At 46.2% G+C, this 27,989-nt stretch overlaps 1 protein-coding gene across 2 annotated transcripts in view; it reads right to left on the bottom strand.

Moving 5' to 3' along the window:
• LOC144798687 (uncharacterized) overlaps positions 1 to 27,439 on the bottom strand; it is a 59,912-nt gene extending 32,473 nt beyond the window's left edge. Inside the window, exons 1-6 of one of the 2 annotated variants that reach the window (XM_078669685.1) lie at positions 27,233 to 27,439; positions 25,788 to 25,853; positions 17,179 to 17,250; positions 9,787 to 9,911; positions 8,006 to 8,078; positions 3,498 to 3,663 (exon numbers count right to left, since the gene is read on the bottom strand). In XM_078669685.1, coding sequence (XP_078525811.1) covers positions 3,498 to 3,663; positions 8,006 to 8,078; positions 9,787 to 9,911; positions 17,179 to 17,250; positions 25,788 to 25,853; positions 27,233 to 27,247 — 517 coding nt within the window. In that variant the 5' untranslated portion in view covers positions 27,248 to 27,439. The remainder of the gene's footprint in view (positions 1 to 3,497; positions 3,664 to 8,005; positions 8,079 to 9,786; positions 9,912 to 17,178; positions 17,251 to 25,787; positions 25,854 to 27,232) is intronic. The other variant, XM_078669684.1, reaches the window with a different exon arrangement.
• Between the last annotated feature and the right edge of the window lie 550 nt (positions 27,440 to 27,989).

Raw genomic sequence — 27,989 nt, 5'->3', positions numbered from 1 at the left:
AATCTTAGACAATGGGTAATGCTTAGACAATGGGTAATGCTTAGACAATGGGTAATGCTTAGACACTGGGGTAATGCTTAGACAATGGGTTATTGCTTAGACAATGGGTTATTGCTTAGACATTGGGCTATTGCTTAGACATTGGGCTATTGCTTAGACATTGGGCTATTGCTTAGACATTGGGTTATTGCTTAGACATTGGGTTATTGCTTAGACATTGGGTTATTGCTTAGACATTGGGTTATTGCTTAGACATTGGGTTATTGCTTAGACTTTGGGTTATTGCTTAGACTTTGGGATATTCCTTAGACAACGGGTTATGCTTAGACCTGAGTTATTGTTTAGACAGTGAGTTGTGCGTTATACTTAGACAATGGGTTACGCTTAGAAATTGGCTCTTGCTTAGACATTGGATTATTACTTCGACAACGGGTTATGCTTAGACAACGGGTTATTGCTTGGACAGTAAGTTATGCCTAGACAGTTGGTTATGCTTAAACAATGGGTTATTCTTAGACAACAGGTTATGTTTAGACATTGGGTTATTGCTTAGACATTGGGTTATTGCTTAGACAATGGGTTATTGCTTAGACAATGGGTAATGCTTAGACAATGGGTGATGCTTAGACAATGGGTAATGCTTAGACACTGGGTTATTTCTTAGACACTGGGGTAATGCTTAGACACTGGGGTAATGCTTAGACAATGGGGTAATGCTTAGACAATGGGGTAATGCTTAGACAATGGGGTAATGCTTAGACAATGGGTAATGCTTAGACAATGGGTAATGATTAGACAATGGGTTATTGCTTAGACATTGGCTTAGACAACGGGTTATTGCTTAGACAGTGAGTTATGCTTAGACAGTTGGTTATGCTTAAACATCGGGTTATTCTTAGACAACGGGTTATGTTTAGACATTGGGTTATTGCTTAGACATTGGGTTATTGCTTAGACAATGGTTTATTGCTTAGACAATGGGTTATTGCTTAGACATTGGGCTATTGCTCAGACATTGGGCTATTGCTTAGACAATGGGTTATGCTTAGACAATGAGTTATGCTTAGACAGTGGGTTATGCTTAAATATTGGGATATTCTTAGACAACGGGTTATGCTTAGACAGTTAGGTTATGCTCAGCCACTGGGTTATGTTTAGGCAAAGGGTAATGCACACCATAGTTAAAAAGAGCAACATGAGAACGTACTTCCTTTGCAAAGTTTTATTTCCACCTCTTGTGAGTCAAGGGGTGCTATCTCCTTTCTTCATAGAACCCTAATCAAAGCGCTCCCGTACTCATGTTAGGCATGCCTGGACAGATTGGACTAGGTGGTGGGGAGAAAGTGGAGAAGGACATAGTCAGTGTGACTGGTCTCCCCCCGCGCAGCTCCACCACTGAGGGTTGCCCCCGAACCCTGAGCTCACTCTTGCAGGGTGTTTGAGGCCCTCTTCCTCCCACAGGCTCCTGCCTGCACCTCATCCACGGGGGTCCAGTGGGAGAGCACTCTGCTTTTCTGCCCCTCTTGCCTCTTTTTCATCTTTTTATTTTAATCTTCCTTCTCTTTCTGATTCCTTTTCTTTCTGTTTCCTCTTTTTCCTCTATTTCCTTTTTTCCGTGCCATTTTTTATCCCGCCGCTGCTGCCCTGTGGCCCCTCTTTCCTCCAATGTGTCCTTCTCGCCTTCCAGCTGACCCGCCCTCCCTCCGATCCCTACTTAATGGAGGCCACTGTGCGGCCACGCCACTGGCATGCCAAAGGCAAGCCCGTCAGCGCACGACCGCGACCCGACCACAACCAGCCCCAGGAACCCTGGTCCTCCGACCCACCTCTGCTACAACTTCAGCACCCTGCACGCTACCATTCCCGGACATGGAAACTACTGCCAGCTTTCGACATCGAGCAACACCCAAGGCCCGATCTCCTGTCTACACTGTTGCTGCACCTTCACCCACCTCTGTACCCCTGCAGGTCCTCATCCACACATACAAGGCCCTCCACAACACCGGACCAACATACCTAAACAACCGCCTCTCCTTCCATGCACCCAATAGACACCTCCGATCCGCTGACCTCTCTCGGGCCACCGTTCCCAGTACCTACAACACCAGAATGGGAGGAAAGTCCTTCTCCTACCTCGCAGCCACGGCCTGGAACGACCCCTCCCCCTACCTCTGGCAAGCTCCCACACTGCTCCAGTTCAGGAAGGACCTCCAGGCCCGTCTCCTCGGATGACCCCAGCACCCAATGAAGCCGCACCCTCTTTCCCCCAGTGCCTTGAGATCCTCGTGGGTGAGTAGTTGCGCTTTACCAACCCCTTATTGATCAATTGAAGGACCAATGGCTGAGACTGTAACAGGACCTGGAGAGGGAATCTACTAGCAATGGCATCCCTGAAACCACCCTGGTCCCACAAAAGGCTCCCTGCATGCTGCAGCATCTCACCCAAGACCCAAAGAAGTCCAACCATATCATGATGCAAACACTGAAGCTAGGAGGTACAATGTAGATTACACATAGCTTGCAATTCTCAAATACATGGCTGCCACTTTTTAGAAGTTTTATTCATTTCATTGAAAGAGGTCACTTTATATACATGGAATAAAAGGCAACCTACATACATTCTATTTGTCTTGAGACAATACAATCCAAGAGCAAGGCAGATGGGGGACATTGCATTTACCCCCTTCTATAGAAAAGGTGGCAAAAAACCTCAATATACAGGAATGAGATTAGACCCGGTTTTCAGTCTGGGATTCCTAAACTGGACTATGGTTTGTGGAATGGATATACACCACATTAGTGGGGTGACTACAGAACTGGAAGGCTAGGAGTGGGGTGAGCTCTTACAAGAAAAACCTAATTCAAGACGTCGTTTGGTAGGTTTGAGTGAACCTCTCTATGTCAATGTAAGGCCTGGACCAAAACGAAGTCAAAAAATCAGGTACCAGAAAGGAAAAGGTTTAGAAGTTCACAGTGAGGCTACAAGATCTCATTACCATCGCCATCAAATGGCACCCCTCTGCCACTCTTTAGACAATACAACCCCATGCACCAAAAGGGTATTGAACCAAAGAATACACAAACCACTCAGCACTCCTAGCCATGCCCATTCAGTGCAAGAAAGCAACAGGGCAACATCTACAACGAAATGTTTCTGCCACCCCCCAAGTCATGCTTGAAGATAACTTCCCCTCACCCAGTCTAAGATGTGAAGGCGAAGCCAGCAAGATTTGAGTTCCATCACTTTCAGTGCTAATGGTCTATCACCACCACCCCCTTAACAGTTGGTGAAACTCAAGTTGGCATCAACATTCGTATGCAGGAATCTTACTCCCTCGCTTCTATTCTTGTGATACATACTGAAAGCCCTTTTAATGCCTCATTCACTGTTTTTAGTATCTGAAACCTATTAGCAAAGGGATCCAACAACCGTACGTATATGGTCAATTTAACAAATGTATTAATCTTGCCCTCCAGAAGCCGGGGCTCAAACGTACCTCTTCTGCTCCATTCACTTGTTGTCCCGAGCTTCAGCGGCACATCTTGCGTCAAGGCACCAGTGTAACCTCTGTTGATGAGGTGCCTAGGGCTGGATCGGAGCCAGACATAGGGGCGTCCGTACTTGGCATAGGCGGCCAACAAGAACAAGGTGCAGTTTTCTTCCTGTTGGAGATAACATACCCAGTTACTGCCAAACCCTTAAACCAAACCCAAGGAAGTATTTTTGCATAATGTCAGAGCTTAAGATCTTTAGGTACTCCTCACATAAGTAGCATTGATTCTGGTATTAGCAAAAATGTGTATCACTTGGAAGGGAAAGAAAGAACAAGAACTTTAGGTACTCTTCACATTTGTAGCATTGATTCTGGTGTTTGCATGAATTGTTTTCACTTGGAAGTAGAAGGGAAGAACAAGCAAGACAAAGACTGGATGGTGTGGAAGTGTGGACTATTCAAAGGGCCACCAAAATGACTCCATCTAGAGCATCAAAATACCTTTGACTGGTCTAGAATACAAACGTAACCAAAATCTCTATAATCTTGTAACCTGCGACTGAGATTTCTGAAATGTTATATGTCTCGCCAGTGGGGTGATTTACAGCGCTGAAGCTCAGCATTAAGGAGGGGGCAGAAGGGGGCAATGTTAAAGCTTTTGCAATAGACATTTTGACTAAAGCCTTTTTGCAAGTCGCCTCAACCTCAGTTTGGGAAACGGTAATCCAATGGGTACATCGGGATCCTTTTAAACTCAATACCGGTCGGAAGAAGCCTAGGAAAATCCTGGTGTATATACAATCATACAACCTTAAGGAAAAGTTGCTGGGGGTGGCCCCTAAACAGAAAAATACTCAGGTTCAGGACTTATTGTTTAAAATAAGGTCAAAATTGTGAGACAACGGACCATCCCGTTGTCAAAATGGTAATGTTCAGCACCCTTTCACTGTGAACCCGCTATGGTTCTCTTCAGGTAAATCCATAAACAATAATAATCCAATTCACTGTTTTTGTTTCAAGATTCTCATATTTATTGATTTCATTTCATCATTTTGATTATTTGCGTTATTTTCACGACATTTGGTGTTGACATTTCCCATTTACCCAATGCATTTCGGGTCTATAGTGACCCTTCTTCCGGGGTCTCTGTCAGAAAAATCAAGAAAACTGCAATCAATGTCACAGCCATCTCAGTGTGTACAACTGTTATTTAAGTAAACATTTTAGCATTCTAGTGCATGCAAAAATTCTGCGTCTTCACAAATTATATAACATTCAACCCTAGCCCATTAGGTGAATGCCTCACAGTAATACGCTCTGTATCTTAAGGGATTACGTCCCCGAAAACGACCGTCAAAATTGAATCAAGTTACCAACTCAACTCTAAAAGTGTTCTGTTAAACACTGTGTCCAGCCTGATGTACTTGCTCTAAATAAAGAATAAGCAAACAAAAAATCCAAAAGTTTCTAGCGCATAACAAACAAACATCCTACTCTTCGTTCTTACTTACTCGGAAATGTGCCTGTCTTCAGATTTTCAAAATATCGACCAATCCGCTACTAGCTCACATAGGAGGAACGACTTTAAGCTGCGTGCTGCACTGTGATTGGATACACAAGCGGTCACGTGACCGCCATCACGGACTCGATATCAGCCCTCATCTAATTCAAAAACTGGTTAATGCGTGTAGTTCACTGAATGTAATAAGGCTAAACAGTCTAAAGGGTTGGTCTCTCAAAGTGAAAATACGGAGATTACGATGTATTTATGAATTACTAACTGCTGTACGCGCTATATCACAAACTATATGTGTATGTTCATAACACACTCTAATTACTTCTTAAATACTAATGGTCCCATGAAGTAAAATGCAAAAGACTAAACCATAATAAACAGTACAAATAAACATTGCAAATAAACATGTACACAAAAATAGTGTCGGCCATTTTGAATAGGGAAGTTCTTAAATTTCATGTTATGCAGGGAACAATTGTCAGCTCTCCCAGAGTCACTTTATAAAAAACAGGATAGTTCTATCCTGTCATTCAAACCATTCGGTTGTAAGCTGCCCATCTTCTTTATCCAAAAGTATTCAGATCTCAATCTTTGTTTGTGTAAGTCTCTTTCTGGATGATGCTTTAAGACTTCTAGTATGGTGAAGCGTAATTGCGCAACATTGTGTCCAGCTTCCAACCAGTGTGCACTCACTGTAGATTTCAAGTTCTTCAACCGAATATTACTCTTGTGCTCTGTTATTCTGATTTTAATTTTTCGTTCAGTTTGGCCTATGTATAATTTACCACATGGGCATTTGATGCCATAAATTACGTTTTTCGTGTCACAAGTTCCTGAGTGTAACAAAGACAATTTCTTACCCGTCATTGGGTGTGTGAAAAACTGTCCAACCATCACGTTGTTACAATGGACGCAATTTTCGCATCTCTGCATACCTTTGTAGTTGGTTGCTTCCAGATTAAATCTCTTTTTCAGAAGTTCTTTCAAATTTTTTGGCCTGCTGTATGCAAACGTTATCCGTTCAGCTACCAGTGGTTGTAAGTCAGGTTCCTGTGTGATAAGTGCCCAGTGTTTCTTCTTTTTGTTTGCTTATTCTTTATTTAGAGCAAGTACATCAGGCTGGACACAGTGTTTAACAGAACACTTTTAGAGTTGAGTTGGTAACTTGATTCAATTTTGACGGTCGTTTTCGGGGACGTAATCCCTTAAGATACAGAGCGTATTACTGTGAGGCATTCACCTAATGGGCTAGGGTTGAATGTTATATAATTTGTGAAGACGCAGAATTTTTGCATGCACTAGAATGCTAAAATGTTTACTTAAATAACAGTTGTACACACTGAGATGGCTGTGACATTGATTGCAGTTTTCTTGATTTTTCTGACAGAGACCCCGGAAGAAGGGTCACTATAGACCCGAAATGCATTGGGTAAATGGGAAATGTCAACACCAAATGTCGTGAAAATAACGCAAATAATCAAAATGATGAAATGAAATCAATAAATATGAGAATCTTGAAACAAAAACAGTGAATTGGATTATTATTGTTTATGGATTTACCTGAAGAGAACCATAGCGGGTTCACAGTGAAAGGGTGCTGAACATTACCATTTTGACAACGGGATGGTCCGTTGTCTCACAATTTTGGTCATTTCGTAAAGTGTTTTTTAGACTAAAACACTGGGTGATGTTGCACTAAAACGAACGGATTAATTCGACAGAAGAAAATAGCATTAACTAGAGTGCTGGATGGACACAATAAAGTTAAAATAAGGTCAGACATTTCACGTGTGACAGAAGACAGAAGGTGGGAGTTGGGCAAGTGGATAGATCCCTTGAAAGAAAGGGTGTTCAAGTTCAGTTAAGGTTTCATGCATTCCTTAGAGTGGTATGGGCCAACAAAATGTACAACTTTCGATCCCCAGAGGAGGCTGATAGCTTTTTGGCCCATAATAATTCAGCAGCTAGTTAAAATTGTTATCATTTGTTTGTGGGGGAGATGTAGTTTTTTTCTCTTATATGACTAGTTTTGGCGGTGGTGGATAGCAGCTCGAATTGGCAGTCGCCAATAGGTAGTCAGGGAGGGTTCCCAGGGAAGGATATGGGGGTGTGCACAAGTGGTGGTGGGGAGCATAAGGGACATAAAAAAGAAATAAAATGTGCTGTACAATGTCGCATTATGATCACTTTCATAGCATTTCGTAGAGGGAGAGTAAAACTCTTTATGCCAGTTCAAATAGCCGTATGTCCACCTGATCATGATAGATCACGACAAAGTCAAGCGATCAGGACTAGGGCTTTAAGGAACTTTTTTTTTTTTTTGCAGAGTTTTATATAGCGCGAACTAGACCCGAACTGAATCAGGTATCAGAGCGCTTTACATAGCACCAGTTACGTTACATGAGGACACACTTTCATTTTAGGCACGGGGAGATTAAGTGATTTGCCCAGAATCACAGGAGGTTTTTGGCGTCGTTACCGAGACTCGAACCCAGAGCCCCAGGTCCGAGGTCGAGCGCCTTAGCAGTTAGGCCAACCCCTCTCCCCAATGCAACCTAATGCAAAATATTGATATTGCAAATCAACCTCCTCAACCTGTAGCCAAGGAGATAGCAGGTAGTGCCCTAAAGTGCCAGTGACTGGTGGTCTACACACTTTACAATGATCCATAGTGGCTCCTTAGTTATGGAAGAGATGGGCACTACAAGTGACTTTGGTGTGGGCATGAACAACCCTGCAAGGGCCCAACCCTTCTCCTGGTCTGACTGCACCAGAACCAGTTCAACGCATGGGGGTCAGACAACACAACATGCAATTTATAACCCACTTTATAAAAAGGGGGCAGTGGGAGGCCTGCAGTGTTACCTCCACATGTATAGTAGAATCTACACAGTTTGCCACAGCGGGAGTTGGCATCACATGTACCCTTTGGAAAATGTGGTTTTATTGCCGTGCCTCCCTCCCATGGACCAACTCTTCCAAGCGACATACTCACCGGAACAGCAACTTCCTTCTCACAGGGGGAGGCAGGCGGTATGATGTCTGCAGGCTCCTCTGGGCACGACAACCTATAGAAACACACCGTTATTCGCTGTCCATGGATGTAGGGCTGTCGCGAGCGGGAGATGACCCTATGCCTGGGGCTGGGTTTCTCCATCTGAAACCTTCCAGAGCATCCCCCACTTCAAACTTACATCCTCGACTAACATTCTACCGTGGGAAAGACCCCCCTGCAAAAACTATGCATGCCGGGTCTGGTGAATCAGTGGACTAATGTGTCCACTGCAGGGGCCTGTGTCCGACCTCATGGTCGCAGGTTCAAATCCCAGCGGGTCCACTCAGCCTTTCATCCATCTGAGGTCGATAAAAGGAGTACCATTGAGTTGGGTAACAATAAACATCTGTTATTCAGTGCTAGGACTCCTGCGGGTAATTGTGCGCTTTACAAATACACGTTATGTTATGAGTGTACCTCCTCGTGAAGCAGGTAGTGTATTTTTAACAAAACATATGCTACCAATGAAGCATCAGTGACATTTCTTAGACAACAGCACTTGCATGGGCACACTTTACACGGTAGACCTGCCCAACTAGCTGGGTGCAGATACACTCATATGAACAGAGGTGTGATTATGGACCCCACTGGCTCAATACTGCCACCTCTGAGCCCTCCCTGGCACCCTTGCATCTGCCTGCTCGCCCCTCTCTCTGCCGGGCTTAGAATGAGCCAGTTCCTTTGTGCATGACTAGCAGAAGCAGAGATACAGTGTGTCTTGTGTGCCATGCCAATACCAAGGAAACCACCACAGGACTGGTGCCTTAGAGCTACAATATCTTTCAGGACAAAAATTGTCTTCTGTTCTTTTCAGTGTTTCTTGAGGGCATCGAATGTAGAGGGGCTCAAACATGTATCCCAGCAAAGAAACAAACCTATTGGGTCCTGTAGCAGACACCCTAGGGAGTGGGTCTATTCCAATCCCGGAGTGCCCCTCTGGAATGGTTTCTAAAACCTTGTGCTTTTGAGGCAATGTACCTGGCACAGGTTGCGACAAGATGCCTTGTTCAGCTCTGTTTGTGCTTCTGAGAGGAAGAAATGCTGCTGCTTGCAGCTCAGGATGTCTTTGAAGGTGTGCCATCACCCTCTAACACCCCGCACTTGGCAAACACTTGTTTGCAAATGGAAACCCAGGAGCTTTATTTTGCAACTTTATCCAATGACCTTTCACCCCGAGGATAAACTGGACAAACGTCCACCAGAAATCCCAGACGAGGCCCCCAAAAACGAGTTTACAGTTTAAAACCAGGAGCCAAACTTGACTCGGTTCCAACAATCCCTTAGTGTGTGTTTTACAAAGAGCTGCTTCTGGGAAGTTGTATAAACTACCAAAGTGATCTCCATCTGCAATAACATAATATTTTATGGAATAAAGGGGTAATTGCTAAAGTTCAAAGTGAAATTCAAAAATATTTATTCGGCTAGATAATAGCCATCAAAAACCAAAAATAAAATATTTAAATAACAATTAACATGATAAAATTTTACCCAACATAATCAATACACAAAGTTCAATATTGGACAGAGAGAACCCCCTTCCTGAGGCCCAGGCCCTGGCAAGGGTTGAGATTTAGAAGCATTTAAATGTTCATTTGGTTTTCATTCGTAGGATCTTAGAACAGAACCATATTTTCCAGTATATTCACCTGCCTTCTGGCTGGAGGAAGTTGCCCCAAAGTCCCTTTAAGGATGCACATTGAAGAAACCCTGTTGTATCTCACCTGCCAGGGGTCTCCTGGAACAGCAGGGAAGAGTCTGGGCTCCCAAGCGTCTCCCCCACACTTGCGCTGCTGGACAGACTCTCGGACAGGCTGACAGACTCCAGGCTCTGCAGAGAGCAGCAAGCCTGCAAGAAGGAATGGAAAGAAGGGTTGAGATCAACCAGGAAACTCAGAATGTATAAACCTAAAGCTTTGGTCCTTCTATAAGGGACCCTTGCAATCTTTAATCCAGGGCTCAACGGGGTGTCTGGAAGAACCGCAAAGTATGCTTTACTCTGGGGCCTGTTTACAACTACCTTTAATTGTTACTTGCTATATCCTATGCCTCCACCCCCTTCTTTCACACTTGGGCAGGTGTATGGGCAGGGCCACTGGAATTATGCAGCAAGAGAGGGCCTCATTATGCGGCAGGGTTGAATAAATTAAGTGGCAAGTAAAGGCAAATTAAGCAGCATAATACGGAGCATTCTGATATCATGGCTTAATTATTTCGTCGTTTTTAAACTGAGTAACATTGTCTGAGCATTGGCTGTACCTCATTAGTAACATTTTAACTCTCAAATATATTAATAAGCAATTGAAAGTTGACAGTCAGCCTTAGCAAAGGGCCTTCCACTGTGTGGCAACATGTGTTGCGGCGCTTATAGTAACTTTTGAACCGTAAATATATATACATATATATATTATTATTATTATTATTATGCGTTCTTATATAGCGCTCGATTACCCGTAGGCATCTCGGCGCTTGCCTTGGGAACCCGTCCTGGCTTCCCCAAGGTGAAAGCCAGGCATCCCGCCGCGGGGGGGCCGTAGTGGAGATTAAGCAGGCTAATGCCCAGAGCTGCAGAGTGTGAACCCGTGATTTGAGTAGGCACCGAAGCGAGAATTATCGAGTCCGCGGATATTTGGGCTCAAGACCCTGCCGCGTCGGGAATTGAACCCTGGTCCCGGGTCTGACCTCTGCTTCAGGGTCTGCCTCCTCTAACCAGTGAGCCACACTTCTCCTTATATATATATATATATATATATATATATATATATATATATATATATATATATATATATATATATATATATATATATATATATATATATATATATATATATATATATATATATATATATATATATATATATATATATATATATATATATATATATATATATATATATATATATATATATATATATATATATATATATATATATATATATATATATATATATATATATATATATATATATATATATATATATATATATATATATCCATACTAATATAATAAAGAGAGAGCCCAAACCTTTGAGGTGGGTAATCTCAGGAACCACAGCACCAATCACAACACCCAATACAGCGTTGGAAAGGGCAGTTGCAGCAGAAGGACATAGGCTATGCAGACGCCCACCATATACATTTAAAAGGTAAAAGAACCGTGCCAGCAAAGTAGTCCCTTGTGGGCGTGTCTGCGTTGTGCTGTGGGCGTGTGCTGGGGGCGTGTGGTACGTTCCGCCCTTCATGCCATGTCTCATATCTTGTGCTGTGGGCGTGTGCGGGGGCGGGATTACGGAGAAAAAAAAAGTGAGCGTTGTGCCCAATATTTCATTGTTTTTTCTTCCCAGGTTCTGTACATTCCAGCTCCGGGTGTCCACCCTGCTCCCTTTAAATACCCCTGCACCCCATAATCATAACCCACCCTTACTCCTTAAAATACCCCAACACCCTTAAACACTAACTCATCTTAACCCATTAAATATACCCTGTACCCCAAAACCCAAACCTATCCCTAAACCCTAAAAATACCCCTGTACCCCAAAACCCAAACCTAGCCCTGAACCCTATAAATACCCCTGTACCTCAAAACCCAAACCTACCTCTGAACCCTAAAAATACCCCTGTACCCCAAAATGCAAACCTAGCCCTGAACACTAAAAATATCCCTGTACCCCAAAACCCAAACCTACCCCTGAACCCTTAAAATACCCCTGTACCCCAAAACCCAAAGCTATATCTGAACCCTTAAAATACCCAAACACCCCAAAACATATACCTCAGTACCCCAGTACTTACCTTATCCAAACATAAAAAAAAAAACATGCTATTACCATTCATGCATTTACAACGAATTTCGTTGTAAATGTATGCGTGGTGAAAGCATATCAAATGTAATGCCATGCGTTACAATGGCATTGCGGAGTCATGGTACTTTCGTAATGAAAGTATGCGGAAAGAAAGTTGCGGAATAATGGGTGTTTACCCTCCCCCGGTAAATACATTGGTGGCACGGCGGCCTACATCTCCAGCAACATACTCATATTTTTTCACCACCGATTTGAAAAAGGCACAGGTCTCTCTCATTGATGGTCAGCACCGACATACACTTTTAGACGCACCGACATACACTTTTAGACACACCTCCTGCCACAAGTTCTAGAATTGCGAACTTTAGAGCTGGGGAGCTACGTTCGAATCTCGGCATCAGCTCAACATCCTGTGATTCCAGGCAAATCGCTTTGTCTCCCCGTGCCTACCACAAATGAATGTGTTCTTCTGTAATGTAAATTGTGCTCATGCCATGTTGTCGAGTTCGCGCTATATAATATTGCAAGGGAAAAAAAAGTAGGGAAACTCAAGTTCACACACTACTGAACGCGCACTCTTAAGTGCATCAGCAGTGCACTGTGAATCGGAGCTTTTCACAGGCCTGTCACAGATAAGAAATGCTATCAAAACGAAATCCTACAAAACAATATACTACTGGCCGGCTGCAATTCATACCCGGACAACGTCGGGACTGGCTGCTAGTATATATATAACACTATGGGGCACATGCATCATTCATAGGTTTTGCAATTCTTAATTTGCGAAAATTACCGAATCGCAAATTAAGAATTGCAAAATGCTATGCATCATTTTTTTCACTATTTATTTGAGAATCGGTAAAAATCGCAATTTTTACCGAATCTCAAATAAATAGCGAATTCCAAAGTGCATTTTCGCAATTCCCATTGATTCCTATGGGCCGAAAGGCCCATAGGAGTCAATGGGAAGGCATTTAGGAATTCGCAAATTTTTTTTTTTTTTTTTTTTAAACCTTTATTGTGCATCATAAGCATACAGGTACGGGCCCACAACCAGTCTGGCCGGCCTCGAAGTCGATTAATATTACAAAAAGCAAGGTGAAAACATCCCAGCAGTCTCAGAGACGAAAAGCAGCAACCGAAACATGACGTATGGAAAAGGGGACCACTGGGTACAGGATAAATTAGGTTAATTTTTAAAGGTTTTTAGATGAAGAGGATCAGATGCATTCAATCCACCGAAAGCACATAGCGGGCAATGATCACAGCAAATTATCAACAAAACGAAGGGTGACAATCGAGAAATCGGCATAAAAGGATACGTATCAGGATGATAGCATATATTCACAGTACCTACAGGTCATTGCCCGCCCCATGGACGTGGAACATCCTAACCAATGTTAATAGTAAGACGAAGAACAGAAACAATAAGCGGCGCTACACCTAGCCACCATACTGACCCAAGAGAAGAAGGAAAAAGTAAAAAGAACCAAGAGAAAGAGAAGAAAAATAAGGCCCATAGAAACGTAAACGAAACAAAAAACCCCACCCCCCAACCCCCCACCCTACACGCATGCTGAGGCTACGGCCTACCCCCCCCCCTAGCAGTGTGCCTATCGCCCGAAAAACCGAAACCCGAAATTTAGAGTCAGAAAAGGGAAAAAGAGAAAAGAAAAAGAGTTAATATAATACCGGAGGAGGGCAAACCCAACAGGCACCCGGTCTCCCCTGCCATTAGTGTAATCGCCACCCCAGAAGAAACAATCAACTACTACAGTTTCTCAGTACAATAAAAATGGGGGCGAAACATCACGTAGTGCGCCATGAAGCATGTCGTAGGAATTTGCAAATCCACTTCTCCTCCAGCCCCACAGACATCAAACACTAGCGGAAAACACTTAACCCTGGCCTGTTTTTGTAAGTCCCCCGTGCCATGCCCACAAAGGAGATGCCGTCTCAGCAGACAAAAGAAGACAAAATGTCCACGCCTGGCCGGGGTGCAGCTCGCCAGCACAAAATGGACGCCGCCGGGTACGGACAGAGTCTCCTCCATTGTAGATGGTCACTCCCAGTTCCAAGTCTGAAAAAGCATACCACCGCAAAGATACAGGGGCGAGGGAAGAGGCGGCAGTCATAAGAGGCAATAGTAGCCGAACCAGTGTCTGAGTCATCAGCGGAGCTGTAGCGGACGGGGCCACCGTCAAATGCTGGGAAAGGCGTCCTCCATAACAATGGAGACCTGTAGGCAGTCCGTCCCAGACACCCACACTATCCGGGATCGTCCATTCCCCTCCGCATCCAAGCAAAACCACAGGATCCTCGTCAAACAGAGGTGGGGGCAACTCCTCGCGAATCTGGAGGGCATCCGAACGCTGTTGCCCCAGTGTGATCGCAATATCGTCAAGCCGTTCACCAAGCGCCCGGTAGCCATCTCTCCAAGCAGACTGAAAGTCATTCAGAGCGGCAAGGATGTCGCTGCAGGACAGCACAGGCTGGAGCCCCCACATCGAAGAGTCACTCGGTGCCTCACACTCGCCCTCACACATCACTTCAGTGGACAAGGTGTAATACCCCATCTGAAGCAGGCACCCGTCGGGCGTATCCAGCTGGACGGGAGAACAAAGGCTGGGCGAGGATAAGACCGGTCCAGGCAGACTGCTGCTGGAGTCTCGAGGGCTTCCAAAGTGTGGACCCAGAAAGCAATCAGTGGCAGTGGCCATCTCCCTTCCGACTCAACCACATGCTTAAGTACTGTAGCGGCCAGTGATAACCGGGCAGAGTAGTAAACAAAGCCGATAGGCTCACCTCTCGAACTCCGCAGTCAGGATCAGTTCCACCGAGCCAACATGCCGAGGACGCACTCCAGCCGCACCATGCGACGGCCGGGGCACCCTCAGAGAGGACCGCTCCGGAATTGCTGCTTCCCGGTGGGCCGACTCCGCCCAGGTCCCGCTGGCCGCCGCCGATGAGTCAGTGCCCGGCCATGTTTAGCAGTCTAGGGCTAGGCTCAGGGTCGTTTAAGGCCATCGGTAAACTCCAAAACTAAAACACACGGAAGGTACAGAAGGTCTCAGAAATACAGAGGGAGAGAAAAGAAAATAGCAAATCTCTCTATTGGGACCTAATAGTGTCCTATTTACATGCCCAGAATACACAGTTAGTCTGGAAACAACCAAGAAAACAAAAACAAGAGAAGATGCACAAGGAGAGGAAAAAGATACCCATCAGCCCACTCATAAGTGGAATCTCGTCATCTGGGTATATGTTGGTAAATGGTGTCCTCTAGGGTCTGCCTTGGAAACAATCCATAGGACTGCCTAGTGATGGACCCAGAACATTTCACCAACAGATGACAGTATATGAGCGGGAGGGGTTGAGGTTGCAGTGCTCAAAGAAAAAGAAGAAGAAAAGGAAAATAATCCACGTGATTCTAAAAATACCTACGATGATGTCATGAAATACTTTATTAGGGCTGACCATCAAAGTGGTATGGTTAAAAACAGTATGCTGATAGCATGTAAGGAATTGCTACCCACCAATGTTGTTATTCGGTCAACATGTTTCAGCCTCAAGGGCTTTCGTCAGGACCTATGGTGCTACTGCAACACTTACTTAAGTGATGTGAAAGTGGGATCTACATCTGCTTTCCAAACTGAAAAGAGTGTATCTTCTCCCTTATTGTGGGGAGAGAAAACCTCACCTCACCTGGCCACTGCTCAGGAAGAAAGGGAGGCCACGCACTCTCCGTCGTTGCCTCGGAGTGAAAACTGAGCCTTGGTGGGTAGCAATTCCTTACATGCTATCAGCATACTGTTTTTAACCATACCACTTTGATGGTCAGCCCTAATAAAGTATTTCATGACATCATCGTAGGTATTTTTAGAATCACGTGGATTATTTTCCTTTTCTTCTTCTTTTTCTTTGAGCAATGCAACCTCAACCCCTCCCGCTCATATACTGTCATCTGTTGGTGAAATGTTCTGGGTCCATCACTAGGCAGTCCTATGGATTGTTTCCAAGGCAGACCCTAGAGGACACCATTTACCAACATATACCCAGATGACGAGATTCCACTTATGAGTGGGCTGATGGGTATCTTTTTCCTCTCCTTGTGCATCTTCTCTTGTTTTTGTTTTCTTGGTTGTTTCCAGACTAACTGTGTATTCTGGGCATGTAAATAGGACACTATTAGGTCCCAATAGAGAGATTTGCTATTTTCTTTTCTCTCCCTCTGTATTTCTGAGACCTTCTGTACCTTCCGTGTGTTTTAGTGTCTAGTTGGGGGACTAGGTACCAGTAGGTCTATAATAATTTTTTTCCCCTCGGACCCCCCCTTAACCGTTTATCTCTCTCATCGGTAAACTCCACCAATATGTCCGTCTGCGAGGCCGGTAGGGACATCGGAATCGCGCACTCAGCATCTGCGCGCATTCACCTTCGCCCCGCTGCCATTTAATACCGAAATCGTGCTCAGGATCGTCTTGCGGGGCTCCAAGGCATACGGAGCCGGGAGCTTACACGTCCGTGTCGATCGCCATCTTGGCTCCTCCTCCAATTCGCAATTTGTTGATGCATTCCACGGGTGCAGGGGGGGGTCCAAAGGACCCCCCCCCCTGCACCCCTGAAATGTATTTGAAAGTGCATGTTTCACACACACATGTCCTAAGGACATGTGTGTCTGTAACATGACAGTTTAAAAAAATTCATTTTTTTCATTTTTGAAAGATTTTCGCAAATTAACACGAGGGTCAACCTCGTGTTAATTTGCACTTCCAATTTCATAATTCGGATTTTGTTTTTAAATTGATGCATTGCATTTAAGGAATCGCACAAATGCGATTCCTTAAATGCATTCGCATTTTTTAGAAATGCAAAAAAATGCGAATTAAGAAAAAATGTTTGATGCATCCCAAAAACGTATTTAGGAAGTGGAAACGGCCGAATTTACCGATTCGCACCGTTTGCACTTCCTAAATAGGTTGATGCATGTGCCCCCAAATGTTGATATAGAGCAGTGCCAACATGTAGTCATATTTTATGTCAATGGTGATCATCCCAGTTTTTTCTACTAATAATCTGGTCACCCTGGATTACGCGCAGATGATGGATTATGTGGCAAATCTATAAATAAGCAAACATCACCTTAGCCGCATAATTCTAGTGGCCCTGTGTATGGGATATGTTTGTCATCGTTGAAAGAAAACACGGCTAATAAATCATCTTTAAAATGTCAGAATGTGGATGGCTATACATAAAAAGGACAAACAAAAGCAACATTGTCATAGACAGAACATGTCCTGCACTTCCACTCACCGCATCTTCATTCACCACAACCAGCAGGAGCTCCTCCCTTCCTCGCAAACGAGGCCGGAAGTATCTGAAACCCTGGAAAACAAACCGGAAGCAATGAAGGGAACTTCATGGAGATGACCAAAATGTGGCAGAACTTCCCGAAAAGTGTCACATGACTATAGGAGATGCATTTTACTGAGCCACCCAGGATGTATTGCTGAGCCGCCCAAGACATGTTACGGAGACACCCAGGATGCATTGCTGAGCCACCCAAGACATGTTAAGGAGCCACCCAGGATGTATTGCTGAGCCACCCAAGACATGTTAAGGAGCCACCCAGGATGTATTGCTGAGCCACCCAAGACATGTTAAGGAGCCACCCAGGATGTATTACAGAGCCACCCAAGACATGTTAAGGAGCCACCCAGGATGTATTGCTGAGCCACCCAAGACATGTTAAGGAGCCACCCAGGATGTATTGCTGAGCCACCCAAGACATGTTAAGGAGCCACCCAGGATATATTGCTGAGCCACCCAAGACATGCTAAGGAGACACCCAGGATGCATTGCTGAGCCACCCAAGACATGTTAAGGAGCCACCCAGGATGTATTGCTGAGCCACCCAAGAAATGTTAAGGAGCCACCCAGGATGTATTGCTGAGCCACCCAAGACATGTTAAGGAGCCACCCAGGATGTATTACAGAGCCACCCAAGACATGTTAAGGAGCCACCCAGGATATATTGCTGAGCCACCCAAGACATGCTAAGGAGACACCCAGGATGCATTGCTGAGCCACCCAAGACATGTTAAGGAGCCACCCAGGATGTATTGCTGAGCCACCCAAGACATGTTAAGGAGCCACCCAGGATGTATTGCTGAGCCACCCAAGACATGTTAAGGAGCCACCCAGGATGCATTGCTGAGACACCCAAGACATGTTAAGGAGCCACCCAGGATGCATTGCTGAGCCACCCAAGACATGTTAAGGAGCCACCCAGGATGTATTGCTGAGCCACCCAAGACATGTTAAGGAGCCACCCAGGATGTATTACAGAGCCACCCAAGACATGTTAAGGAGCCACCCAGGATGCATTGCTGAGCCACCCAAGACATGCTAAGGAGCCACCCAGGATGTATTACAGAGCCACCCAAGACATGCTAAGGAGCCACCCAGGATGTATTACAGAGCCACCCAAGACATGTTAAGGAGCCACCCAGGATGCATTGCTGAGCCACCCAAGACATGCTAAGGAGCCACCCAGGATGTATTACAGAGCCACCCAAGACATGTTAAGGAGCCACCCAGGATGCATTGCTGAGCCACCCAAGACATGTTAAGGAGCCACCCAGGATGTATTGCTGAGCCACCCAAGACATGTTAAGGAGCCACCCAGGATGTATTGCTGAGCCACCCAAGACATGTTAAGGAGCCACCCAGGATGTATTACAGAGCCACCCAAGACATGTTAAGGAGCCACCCAGGATGTATTGCTGAGCCACCCAAGACATGTTAAGGAGCCACCCAGGATGTATTGCAGAGCCACCCAAGACATGCTACTGAGCCACCCAGGATGTATTGCTGAGCCGCCCAAGACATGTTAAAGAGCCACTCAGGATGCATTGCTGAGCCACCCAAGACATGTTACTGAGCCACTCAGGATGTATTGCTGAGCCGCCCAAGACATGTTACGGAGCCACCCGGGATGTATTACAGAGCCACCCAAGACATGTTAAGGAGCCACCCAGCATGTATTGCTGAGCCACCCAAGACATGTTAAGGAGCCACCCAGGATATATTGCTGAGCCACCCAAGACATGCTAAGGAGACACCCAGGATGCATTGCTGAGCCACCCAAGACATGTTAAGGAGCCACCCAGGATGTATTGCTGAGCCACCCAAGACATGTTAAGGAGCCACCCAGGATGTATTGCTGAGCCACCCAAGACATGTTAAGGAGCCACCCAGGATGCATTGCTGAGACACCCAAGACATGTTAAGGAGCCACCCCGGATGCATTGCTGAGCCACCCAAGACATGTTAAGGAGCCACCCAGGATGTATTGCTGAGCCACCCAAGACATGTTAAGGAGCCACCCAGGATGTATTACAGAGCCACCCAAGACATGTTAAGGAGCCACCCAGGATGCATTGCTGAGCCACCCAAGACATGCTAAGGAGCCACCCAGGATGTATTACAGAGCCACCCAAGACATGCTAAGGAGCCACCCAGGATGTATTACAGAGCCACCCAAGACATGTTAAGGAGCCACCCAGGATGCATTGCTGAGCCACCCAAGACATGCTAAGGAGCCACCCAGGATGTATTACAGAGCCACCCAAGACATGTTAAGGAGCCACCCAGGATGCATTGCTGAGCCACCCAAGACATGCTACGGAGCCACCCAGGATGTATTGCTGAGCCGCCCAAGACATGTTAAGGAGCCACCCAGGATGCATTGCTGAGCCACCCAAGACATGTTACGGAGCCACCCAGGATGCATTGCTGAGCCACCCAAGACATGTTACTGAGCCACCCAGGATGTATTGCTGAGCCGCCCAAGACATGTTACGGAGCCACCCAGGATGCATTGCTGAGCCACCCAAGACATATTATTGAGCCACCCAGGATGTATTGCTGGGCCGCCCAAGACATGTTACGGAGCCACCCAGGATGCATTGCTGAGCCACCCAAGACATGTTACTGAGCCACCCAGGATGTATTGCTGAGCTGCACAAGACATGTTACGGAGCCACCCAGGATGTATTGCAGAACCACCCAAGACATGCTACGGAGCCACCCAGGATGTATTGCTGAGCCGCCCAAGACATGTTAAGGAGCCACCCAGGATGCATTGCTGAGCCACCCAAGACATGTTACTGAGCCAATCAGGATGTATTGTTGAGCCTCCCAAGACATGTTACGGAGCCACCTGGGATGTATTGCTGAGCCACACAAGACATGTTACTGAGCCACTCAGGATGTATTGCTGAGCCACCCAAGACATGCTAAGGAGCCACTCAGGATGTATTACAGAGCCACCCAAGACATGTTAAGGAGCCACCCAGGATGCATTGCTGAGCCACCCAAGATATGCTACAGAGCCACCCAGGATGTATTACAGAGCCACCCAGGATGTATTGCTGAGCCGCCCAAGACATGTTAAGGAGCCACCCAGGATGCATTGCTGAGCCGCCCAAGACATGTTACGGAGCCACCCAGGATGCATTGCTGAGCCACCCAAGACATGTTACGGAGCCACCCAGGATGCATTGCTGAGCCACCCAAGACATGTTACTGAGCCACCCAGGATGTATTGCTGAGCCGCCCAAGACATGTTACGGAGCCACCCAGGATGTATTACAGAGCCACCCAAGACATGCTACGGAGCCATCCAGGATGTATTGCTGAGCCGCCCAAGACATGTTAAGGAGCCACCCAGGATGCATTGCTGAGCCACCCAAGATATGTTACTGAGCCACTCAGGATGTATTGCTGAGACGCCCAAGACATGTTACGGAGCCACCCGGGATGTATTGCTGAGCCACCCAAGACATGTTACTGAGCCACTCAGGATGTATTGCTGAGCCACCCAAGACATGCTAAGGAGCCACCCAGGATGTATTACAGAGATACCCAAGACATGTTAAGGAGCCACCCAGGATGCATTGCTGAGCCACCCAAGACATGCTACGGAGCCACCCAGGATGTATTACAGAGCCACCCAAGACATGCTACGGAGCCACCCAGGATGTATTGCTGAGACATGTTAAGGAGCCACCCCGGATGCATTGCTGAGCCACCCAAGACATGTTACGGAGCCACCCAGGATGCATTGCTGAGCCACCCAAGCCACCCAGGATGTATTGCAAGACATGTTAAGGAGCCACCCAGGATGCATTGCTGAGCCACCCAAGACATGTTACTGAGCCACCCAGGATGCATTGCTGAGCCACCCAAGACATGTTACGGAGCCACCCAGGATGTATTACAGAGCCACCCAAGACATGCTACTGAGCCACCCAGGATGTATTGCTGAGCCGCCCAAGACATGTTACGGAGCCACCCAGGATGTATTGCTGAGCCACCCAAGACATGTTACTGAGCCACTCAGGATGTATTGCTGAGCCACCCAAGACATGTTACTGAGCCACTCAGGATGTATTGCTGAGCCGCCCAAGACATGTTACGGAGCCACCCAGGATGTATTGCTGAGCCACCCAAGACATGTTACTGAGCCACTCAGGATGTATTGCTGAGCCGCCCAAGACATATTACTGAGCCACCCAGAATGCATTGCTGAGCCACCGAGCCACCCAGGATGTATTACAGAGCCACCCAAGACATGTTAAGGAGCCACCCAGGATGTATTGCGGAGCCACCCAAGACATGTTACTGAGCCACCCAGGATGTATTGCTGAGCCGCCGAGCCACCCAGGATGTATTACAGAGCCACCCAAGACATGTTACGGAGCCACCCAGGATGTATTACAGAGCCACCCAAGACATGTTACGGAGCCACCCAGGATGTATTACAGAGCCACCCAAGACATGCTACGGAGCCACCCAGGATGTATTGATGAGCCGCCCCAGACATGTTACGGAGCCACTCAGGATGTATTGCTGAGCCGCCCAAGACATATTACTGAGCCACCCAGAATGTATTACCGAGCCACCCAGGATGTATTGCTGAGCCACCCAAGACATGTTACTGAGCCAATCAGGATGTATTGCTGAGCTGCCCAAAACATGTTAAGGAGCCACCCACAATGTATTACCGCGCCACCGAGCCACCCAGGATGTATTACAGAGCCACCCAAGACATGTTACAGAGCCACCCAGGATGTATTGCTGAGCCGCCCAAGACATGCTACGGAGCCACTCAGGATGTATTGCTGTGCCGCCCAAGGCATGTTACGGAGCCACCCAGGATGTATTACAGAGCCACCCAAGACATGTTACAGAGCCACCCAGGATGTATTGCTGAGTCGCCCAAGACATGCTACGGAGCCACTCAGGATGTATTGCTGTGCCGCCCAAGGCATGTTACGGAGCCACCCAGGATGTATTACAGAGCCACCCAAGACAAGTTACAAAGCCACCCGGGATGTATTACAGAGCCACCCAAGACATGTTAAGGAGCCACCCAGGATGTATTGCTGAGCCACCCAAGACATGTTAAGGAGCCACCCAGGATGTATTGCTGAGCCACCCAAGACATGTTAAGGAGCCACCCAGGATGGTGGTTTTAGAACCTCCCAAGTAGTTTAATGAAATGTTTGTAGATGGTACAGAGTCTCCCAAGATGTGTAACGGAGCCCCCCCGCACCCCTGAGATAGGTTATGGACTATTCTCATACATGTTACAGGACCTGCTGGTTTTAGTAAGTTTTGTAACCATTTTCTGTCACATTTGTTCTAAAAAATAAATTAAAAAATGTAATTTGAACTGTTAACAACATTTTAGCATTAGACTTTAGGGGGAAAATATGTGGAAACTCTAAACAGCTGTGTATAATGCAAAGTTTGCTGAAACCAACAGAAGAGAGTTTATGCTGGTGGACATGCGTTTATAAATAATGTTTCTATAAGGCTGACTACTTCTATTAAAATATTTTGGAGACGAACATAATTTCTTTTAACTTCATGGAAAAAAATTTAAAAAATCTTTTAAAATCAATTGCTTTCCCCCTAAAGATGTGTTGCTAACAAACGTTTTATTTTGAACCCTTTGTCCTATTAAATCTTGCATTTTCCAATAGAAACATTTTCGGTTCTTTGCAAAAAAATTGGATTTATGACTAGGCTGTTCTTGGGATGAGATTTTTGTACCAAGGAGCCCCCTTTCCCCTCATGCAGTGCATACAAGGGACAATTCAGAGGCGTTGAAGAAAGGTCAAGGGAATGTGTTGTCCAATATGTAATTGGTCTCCCGCCCCCCCTCCCATCTTCCCCTACCTCGAACTGCGATTCTCAGACTAGCCTAAACCCTATGGCTATTAGTGAAGTTTGGGGATACCATTCCCTTATTATATAGTATTTTATGAACAGGCTATGCTGGAAGGGAGCCAGGATCTTCCACAGATAGCACGCCGTCCGATACCCATCCTCCTGTATGCCGACGACTCGGTCATCCTAGCCCGGACACCTAACCAACTCCAGCGGCAGTTGAACAAATATATGTCATTCATGGACTCCCTGGGTCTAAAAGTAAACATTAAAAAAACTTTTACAATGACTATTGGACCAAAGCGTGGAGTCTCAAAGTCCATATTCATTAGTAACAGCAAATTGGAAAAAACATCGGTATACCCATACTTGGGCATACTAGTGGAAGACACAATGACCTGGCATAAGGCAATTGAAGCCAGAAATCTCAACTTTCGCCGAGCAGTATCAGCACTAAGTGCTTTCTCTAGGAAATTAGGTAAACCAGCCCCAGCGGAACTGCTAACGATATACTATGCAAAATGCCACAGTGTGGCCACATATGGAGCAGGCATCTGGGGTCATGGATGTATCGACCAACTCCAGGTCACGGAGAACGCTTTCATCAAATACATCCTGGCTCTCCCCCAAAGCTCCCCGATTCTAGCCTCACATCGGGAGCTGGGTATGGAATATGTGACCGACACCATACGATGCCAGCCTCTTATACTCTGGCACCGTATATGGTGTAACCCTGAAAGTCACATAACACGCTCCCTCATCACCGAATGCCTTGGCCTAGCGCACTGGAAGAAAATACCGTGGCTTAATTACATGCACAAATTCCTCCAAGATCTTGACCGTGAGCAATACTTTTTAGAACCACCTTCAATAGAAGATATTTCAAAGAAACAGTTGAAGGAATTATGTATGAGCCATTTAAGAGAGCTCCGCAATCAAGCTGAGATTGTCAAAACACACAACGAAAAAATCCGCACATTGCAGACAGAGAAACTCATACAGCCTTACTTGACGTATTTCCTTTCGAATTATGAAAAATTTCTATTGACAAGACTACGGTTCGACCTTTTTTTCCGCATGGTCTCATTTCCTGAAATGAAGAACTGGTCTCTAAACCTGATGCGATGCCCCTGTGACGGAGTTTCCAAACAATCAACGATACACGTCATTCTGTTTTGTAAATACTACAGATTAGCAAGGAAAAAATGGATTTTGCCTCTCCTCCGTTCAAGCGGACTCAGACAATCATATCCAGCACTTGTTTACCTTCAATCACCGAAATCCCCGTATGAAGCAAAATTGATAGCGACCTTTTTAAAAACAGTAACATCAACTCGTCGTAAAATCGTCTCTTAATATTATATGTGTTCAAATGTCAATGACCTCTTTTTGATTTTGTACTATTTTTGTGTTTTTTAAAAAACTGTACTTTTTATGATTATATAATTTTATAATCGAATAAAAGTTGATGAAATGAAATAGTATTTTATGATGGCCAGGTGAATAAAAACAGATTTAAAAAGTCTTACTGGTTGAGTACAAATCAGGTGAGGAGGCTCGGTGGTGGTGGTGGGGGGGGGGAGGGGGGAGTACCCTTCCCGTGGAAGATTCTACGTGCATCTGCACTCCAGAACCCTTGTTTATCGACGATGATCCGTATACAGAGTTTGGTGGTTGGAATCTTCTGTCGAGGTATTGTACCAGTGCAATATTCCATAGGGCGTTTGTAGTACGGCAAAAAGTATGTCAACCTCGTTTTGACAGAGAATCCTGTACACCAAATTCTAAATGTGGCGCTATATATTTTCCTTTGTGTTGAGATCTGTTGGTCAGCACACATATTGAGGGCATTGGGGTAGACAAGCACTTTCAATTGCATTTGTGGATGAACTGAAGAGAAAGCACTTTTATAAGACTTGGGAACCATGCAAGATGTTACCGGACCACAAATGAGTACTTTGACTCGTGGCATCCGTACTATGGAATGATTATGTTTGAAATCACCTGGAGAGTGGTGGTCTATACAGTGGCTTAGCTAGCCCTATGGCTGCGCGTGGTGAACCCTGCATTTGCCACACCGGTCCCATTGAAGAGCCTTTCAAACGTAAGAAACACGGGGGACTAAGATTTGCGGTTTTGGCCCCTCAACTTTGGAATTCTCTCCCTGTGTAGATTAGATCACTGACCATCTACGTGCAAAAGACCTGGCTGTTCCGCCAGGCATTTGACTAATCCTCTCACTGATACGACATTCCCTGGACTCCAGCGCCATGAAACCGCCTGGTGTACGTGCGCTTTACAAGCTTATTTAACATAAAATAACAAGAACTGGGGGGGTGCTGGTGACATTCGGCACGGATAGCCGCCCAGCGACGGTCGCAATTTAAAGCGGGGGGCGGTTTCTGCCCACGAGACAGCAGGTAAGAGCGGGAGGAGGCCACCGCCCTCAAAACTCTTTGCCCCGGGATGGACCGTTCCCCCCCTCTCCCCCGCTACGCCACTGGGTCTATATTGGAAGGTTATGCATGCAAGCCTGCATAGGGGCGGAAGGACACCATGGATATCTCAATATCCAAAGATGTTGTGCCGAAACCTGAGACCAAAGCGCTTGCCGGTGCTCTTGAGGAGTCAGAGGTGCACCACGAAAGTACTGAGTATGTGGACTGTCGTGGGACTCTTACCTGGAGAGAGCCAAGCAGGGCCAGGTCCGACAGGAACTGACGCAACTTTCGACCGTCATCTTCTTCCTGTAGGACAAAGCGTTGGAAAGAAGTATCAAAAGATGAGTCTCACTATAACAGCGCCCGAGGACGTTCCAGCACCAGGTCACAATATATTAAGGATTCTACGCCATTGAACACAAGACTGAAATAAATTCCACCAAATCGCCAACAGAAGCTAGAGCATTTATAGTTTGGTCAAAGGTTTTTGGGTCGGAGAACCACCCTCGCCCTCCCAGGCATTAAATCTACTGCCCCTTGGGGTTGGGTTATCGGGCCCTTCGTCATGGGATGAGCAACCCTGTACTCTGGGGAATAGGATCACTTTTCCTGACCTATGCTATAAAGCGCAGCACCCTACATTGATTACTCATCCAATCACACCTTCCCGTCATGAGGATACAGGTGGATAATCTCACACGTCATTAACATGCATAAAGCAAAGGTTCATGCACTGTTGTCTACGGACCAGCGGAGACCGTCTCTATTAAAGCAATGGTAGTGGCTTCCAACATCGAATGGCCACCTCATTTTATGCTCAATGGTCCGTGCCGCCTAGATCTACTGTCTAATGACCACAACAACCAGCACCCACTGAAGGGACTCTAGAGCCATCCTTGACCGTTGCATCAGATCAATGGCCGCGGTCACCCCTTCAGCGGTCTGACCCATCACAAAACCATGACCTTTGGGACTCTTTACTCTTCCATTGGCACCAAACAGGCCACGAAGTCCCTGGTGCCTCTCTGGTTCGAACCCACAACCAATGTTTGACCGCGACCATAAAATTCACCAACCACAGTGGGGCGTGCACACCCTACCACCATGGGCTGCACCTACACACAGTAACACAAAACACAAACAAATGCTCTGGGAAGAAGCGACCAATCCCCCAAAGAAGGCGAGGTTGGTATCAAGCAGACTTTGCAATGGAATTTATGTGGGAAAGTAGATTGGGTTGTGTGTCGAGTATGACACCAAGGGACTTTGCGCTGTCGACAGTGATGGGTTTATTGTTAAGTAGACTCATCTGACCCACCCTCCTTCCATCCTTTTTGTAAAGCGCGCCGATATCCTTCGGGATCTTGTTTGCGCTATATAAAACTTTATAAATAAACCCTAGAGTAAGTGATGAGCATCACCCCAGAGTAGCCATCAGTGTCACCCCAAGAGCAGTGGTCCGTAGATATGGTCCAGTTTTTGACTAGAGAACAAAGACGTCTGGCTTTATGTCCCGGCTCTCCTACTTGCATGCATTGTGCGCTCCTCGGCACATGTCCCTCTCTCTAGACCTCCGTTTCCTCCGTGAATACATGAAGTCAGACGTTCTTCAGAGGCTGGACTCCACAGAGGCCAAAATACCACTTAAAATGAATGTGATATTTTAGGCACTATCAAGGACTTACCCCACACACATTCATCCCGTCAAGGCCGGCAGCAACCCGGACACCGGAACCACACTGCAGGCAAGAGGAATGTCGGGCAAAGCGGCCACAGCCATCCCCGTCCGAGCGTAGACCCTAAATCATCCAGGGATCCTGCCCAGAACCATGATTGGGCCACCGGCACCGCGTCCGGCCAATCCCCGCCTCCTGCACGGCCTGAAGAGAGGACCCAGAGCAGCAGCAGGCATCACTTCGCCTGGGTACCCGCCATTGCCATGGCAACAGATGAAGCAGCATCTCATGCGGAAGGCCGTGGATGCTGCACAACACTGGCCAATCAGAGCAACGCAGGGACTTCGCCTGGTGCAATCATCTTCCAGGTGCCTCGACGTTCACGTAGTAGAAAGAAACGAGTGAGTTCGGATTTACACGTTTAATACCAATTGCCGCGCCCATTTTCCAAGGAGCTTTCGCCTGGATTTACCCTTCAATATGGTTACTCTCCTTTCAGAAGGCAGATTTGCACCACTAACCCGCCCCTACTAAAAAAAAAAATAGCCTTCAAAATAGCTTCAAGGCGCTCATACTGCACAACAATGCAATAATCAAAAGCTCATGTGAATCAAGGGAACGGTTTTCCTGCTCAAGCCAAGAACGATTTGGCGCTCAATTCACTCCAGTAAAGAGAGTCCCCTCAGATTTGAGTCTGCAAGAGAAACCAACTGTGTTTTGTAACCTGACAACCACTGCCCTTATCTGCCTTCACCTAGGGTGACCA

The sequence above is a fragment of the Lissotriton helveticus genome, chromosome 12 (genome assembly GCF_964261635.1).
Source record: "Lissotriton helveticus chromosome 12, aLisHel1.1, whole genome shotgun sequence".
Lineage (NCBI taxonomy): Eukaryota > Metazoa > Chordata > Amphibia > Caudata > Salamandridae > Lissotriton > Lissotriton helveticus.
Note: the sequence above shows the minus strand (reverse complement) of the source record. Positions and strands in the feature narration are given on the sequence as shown.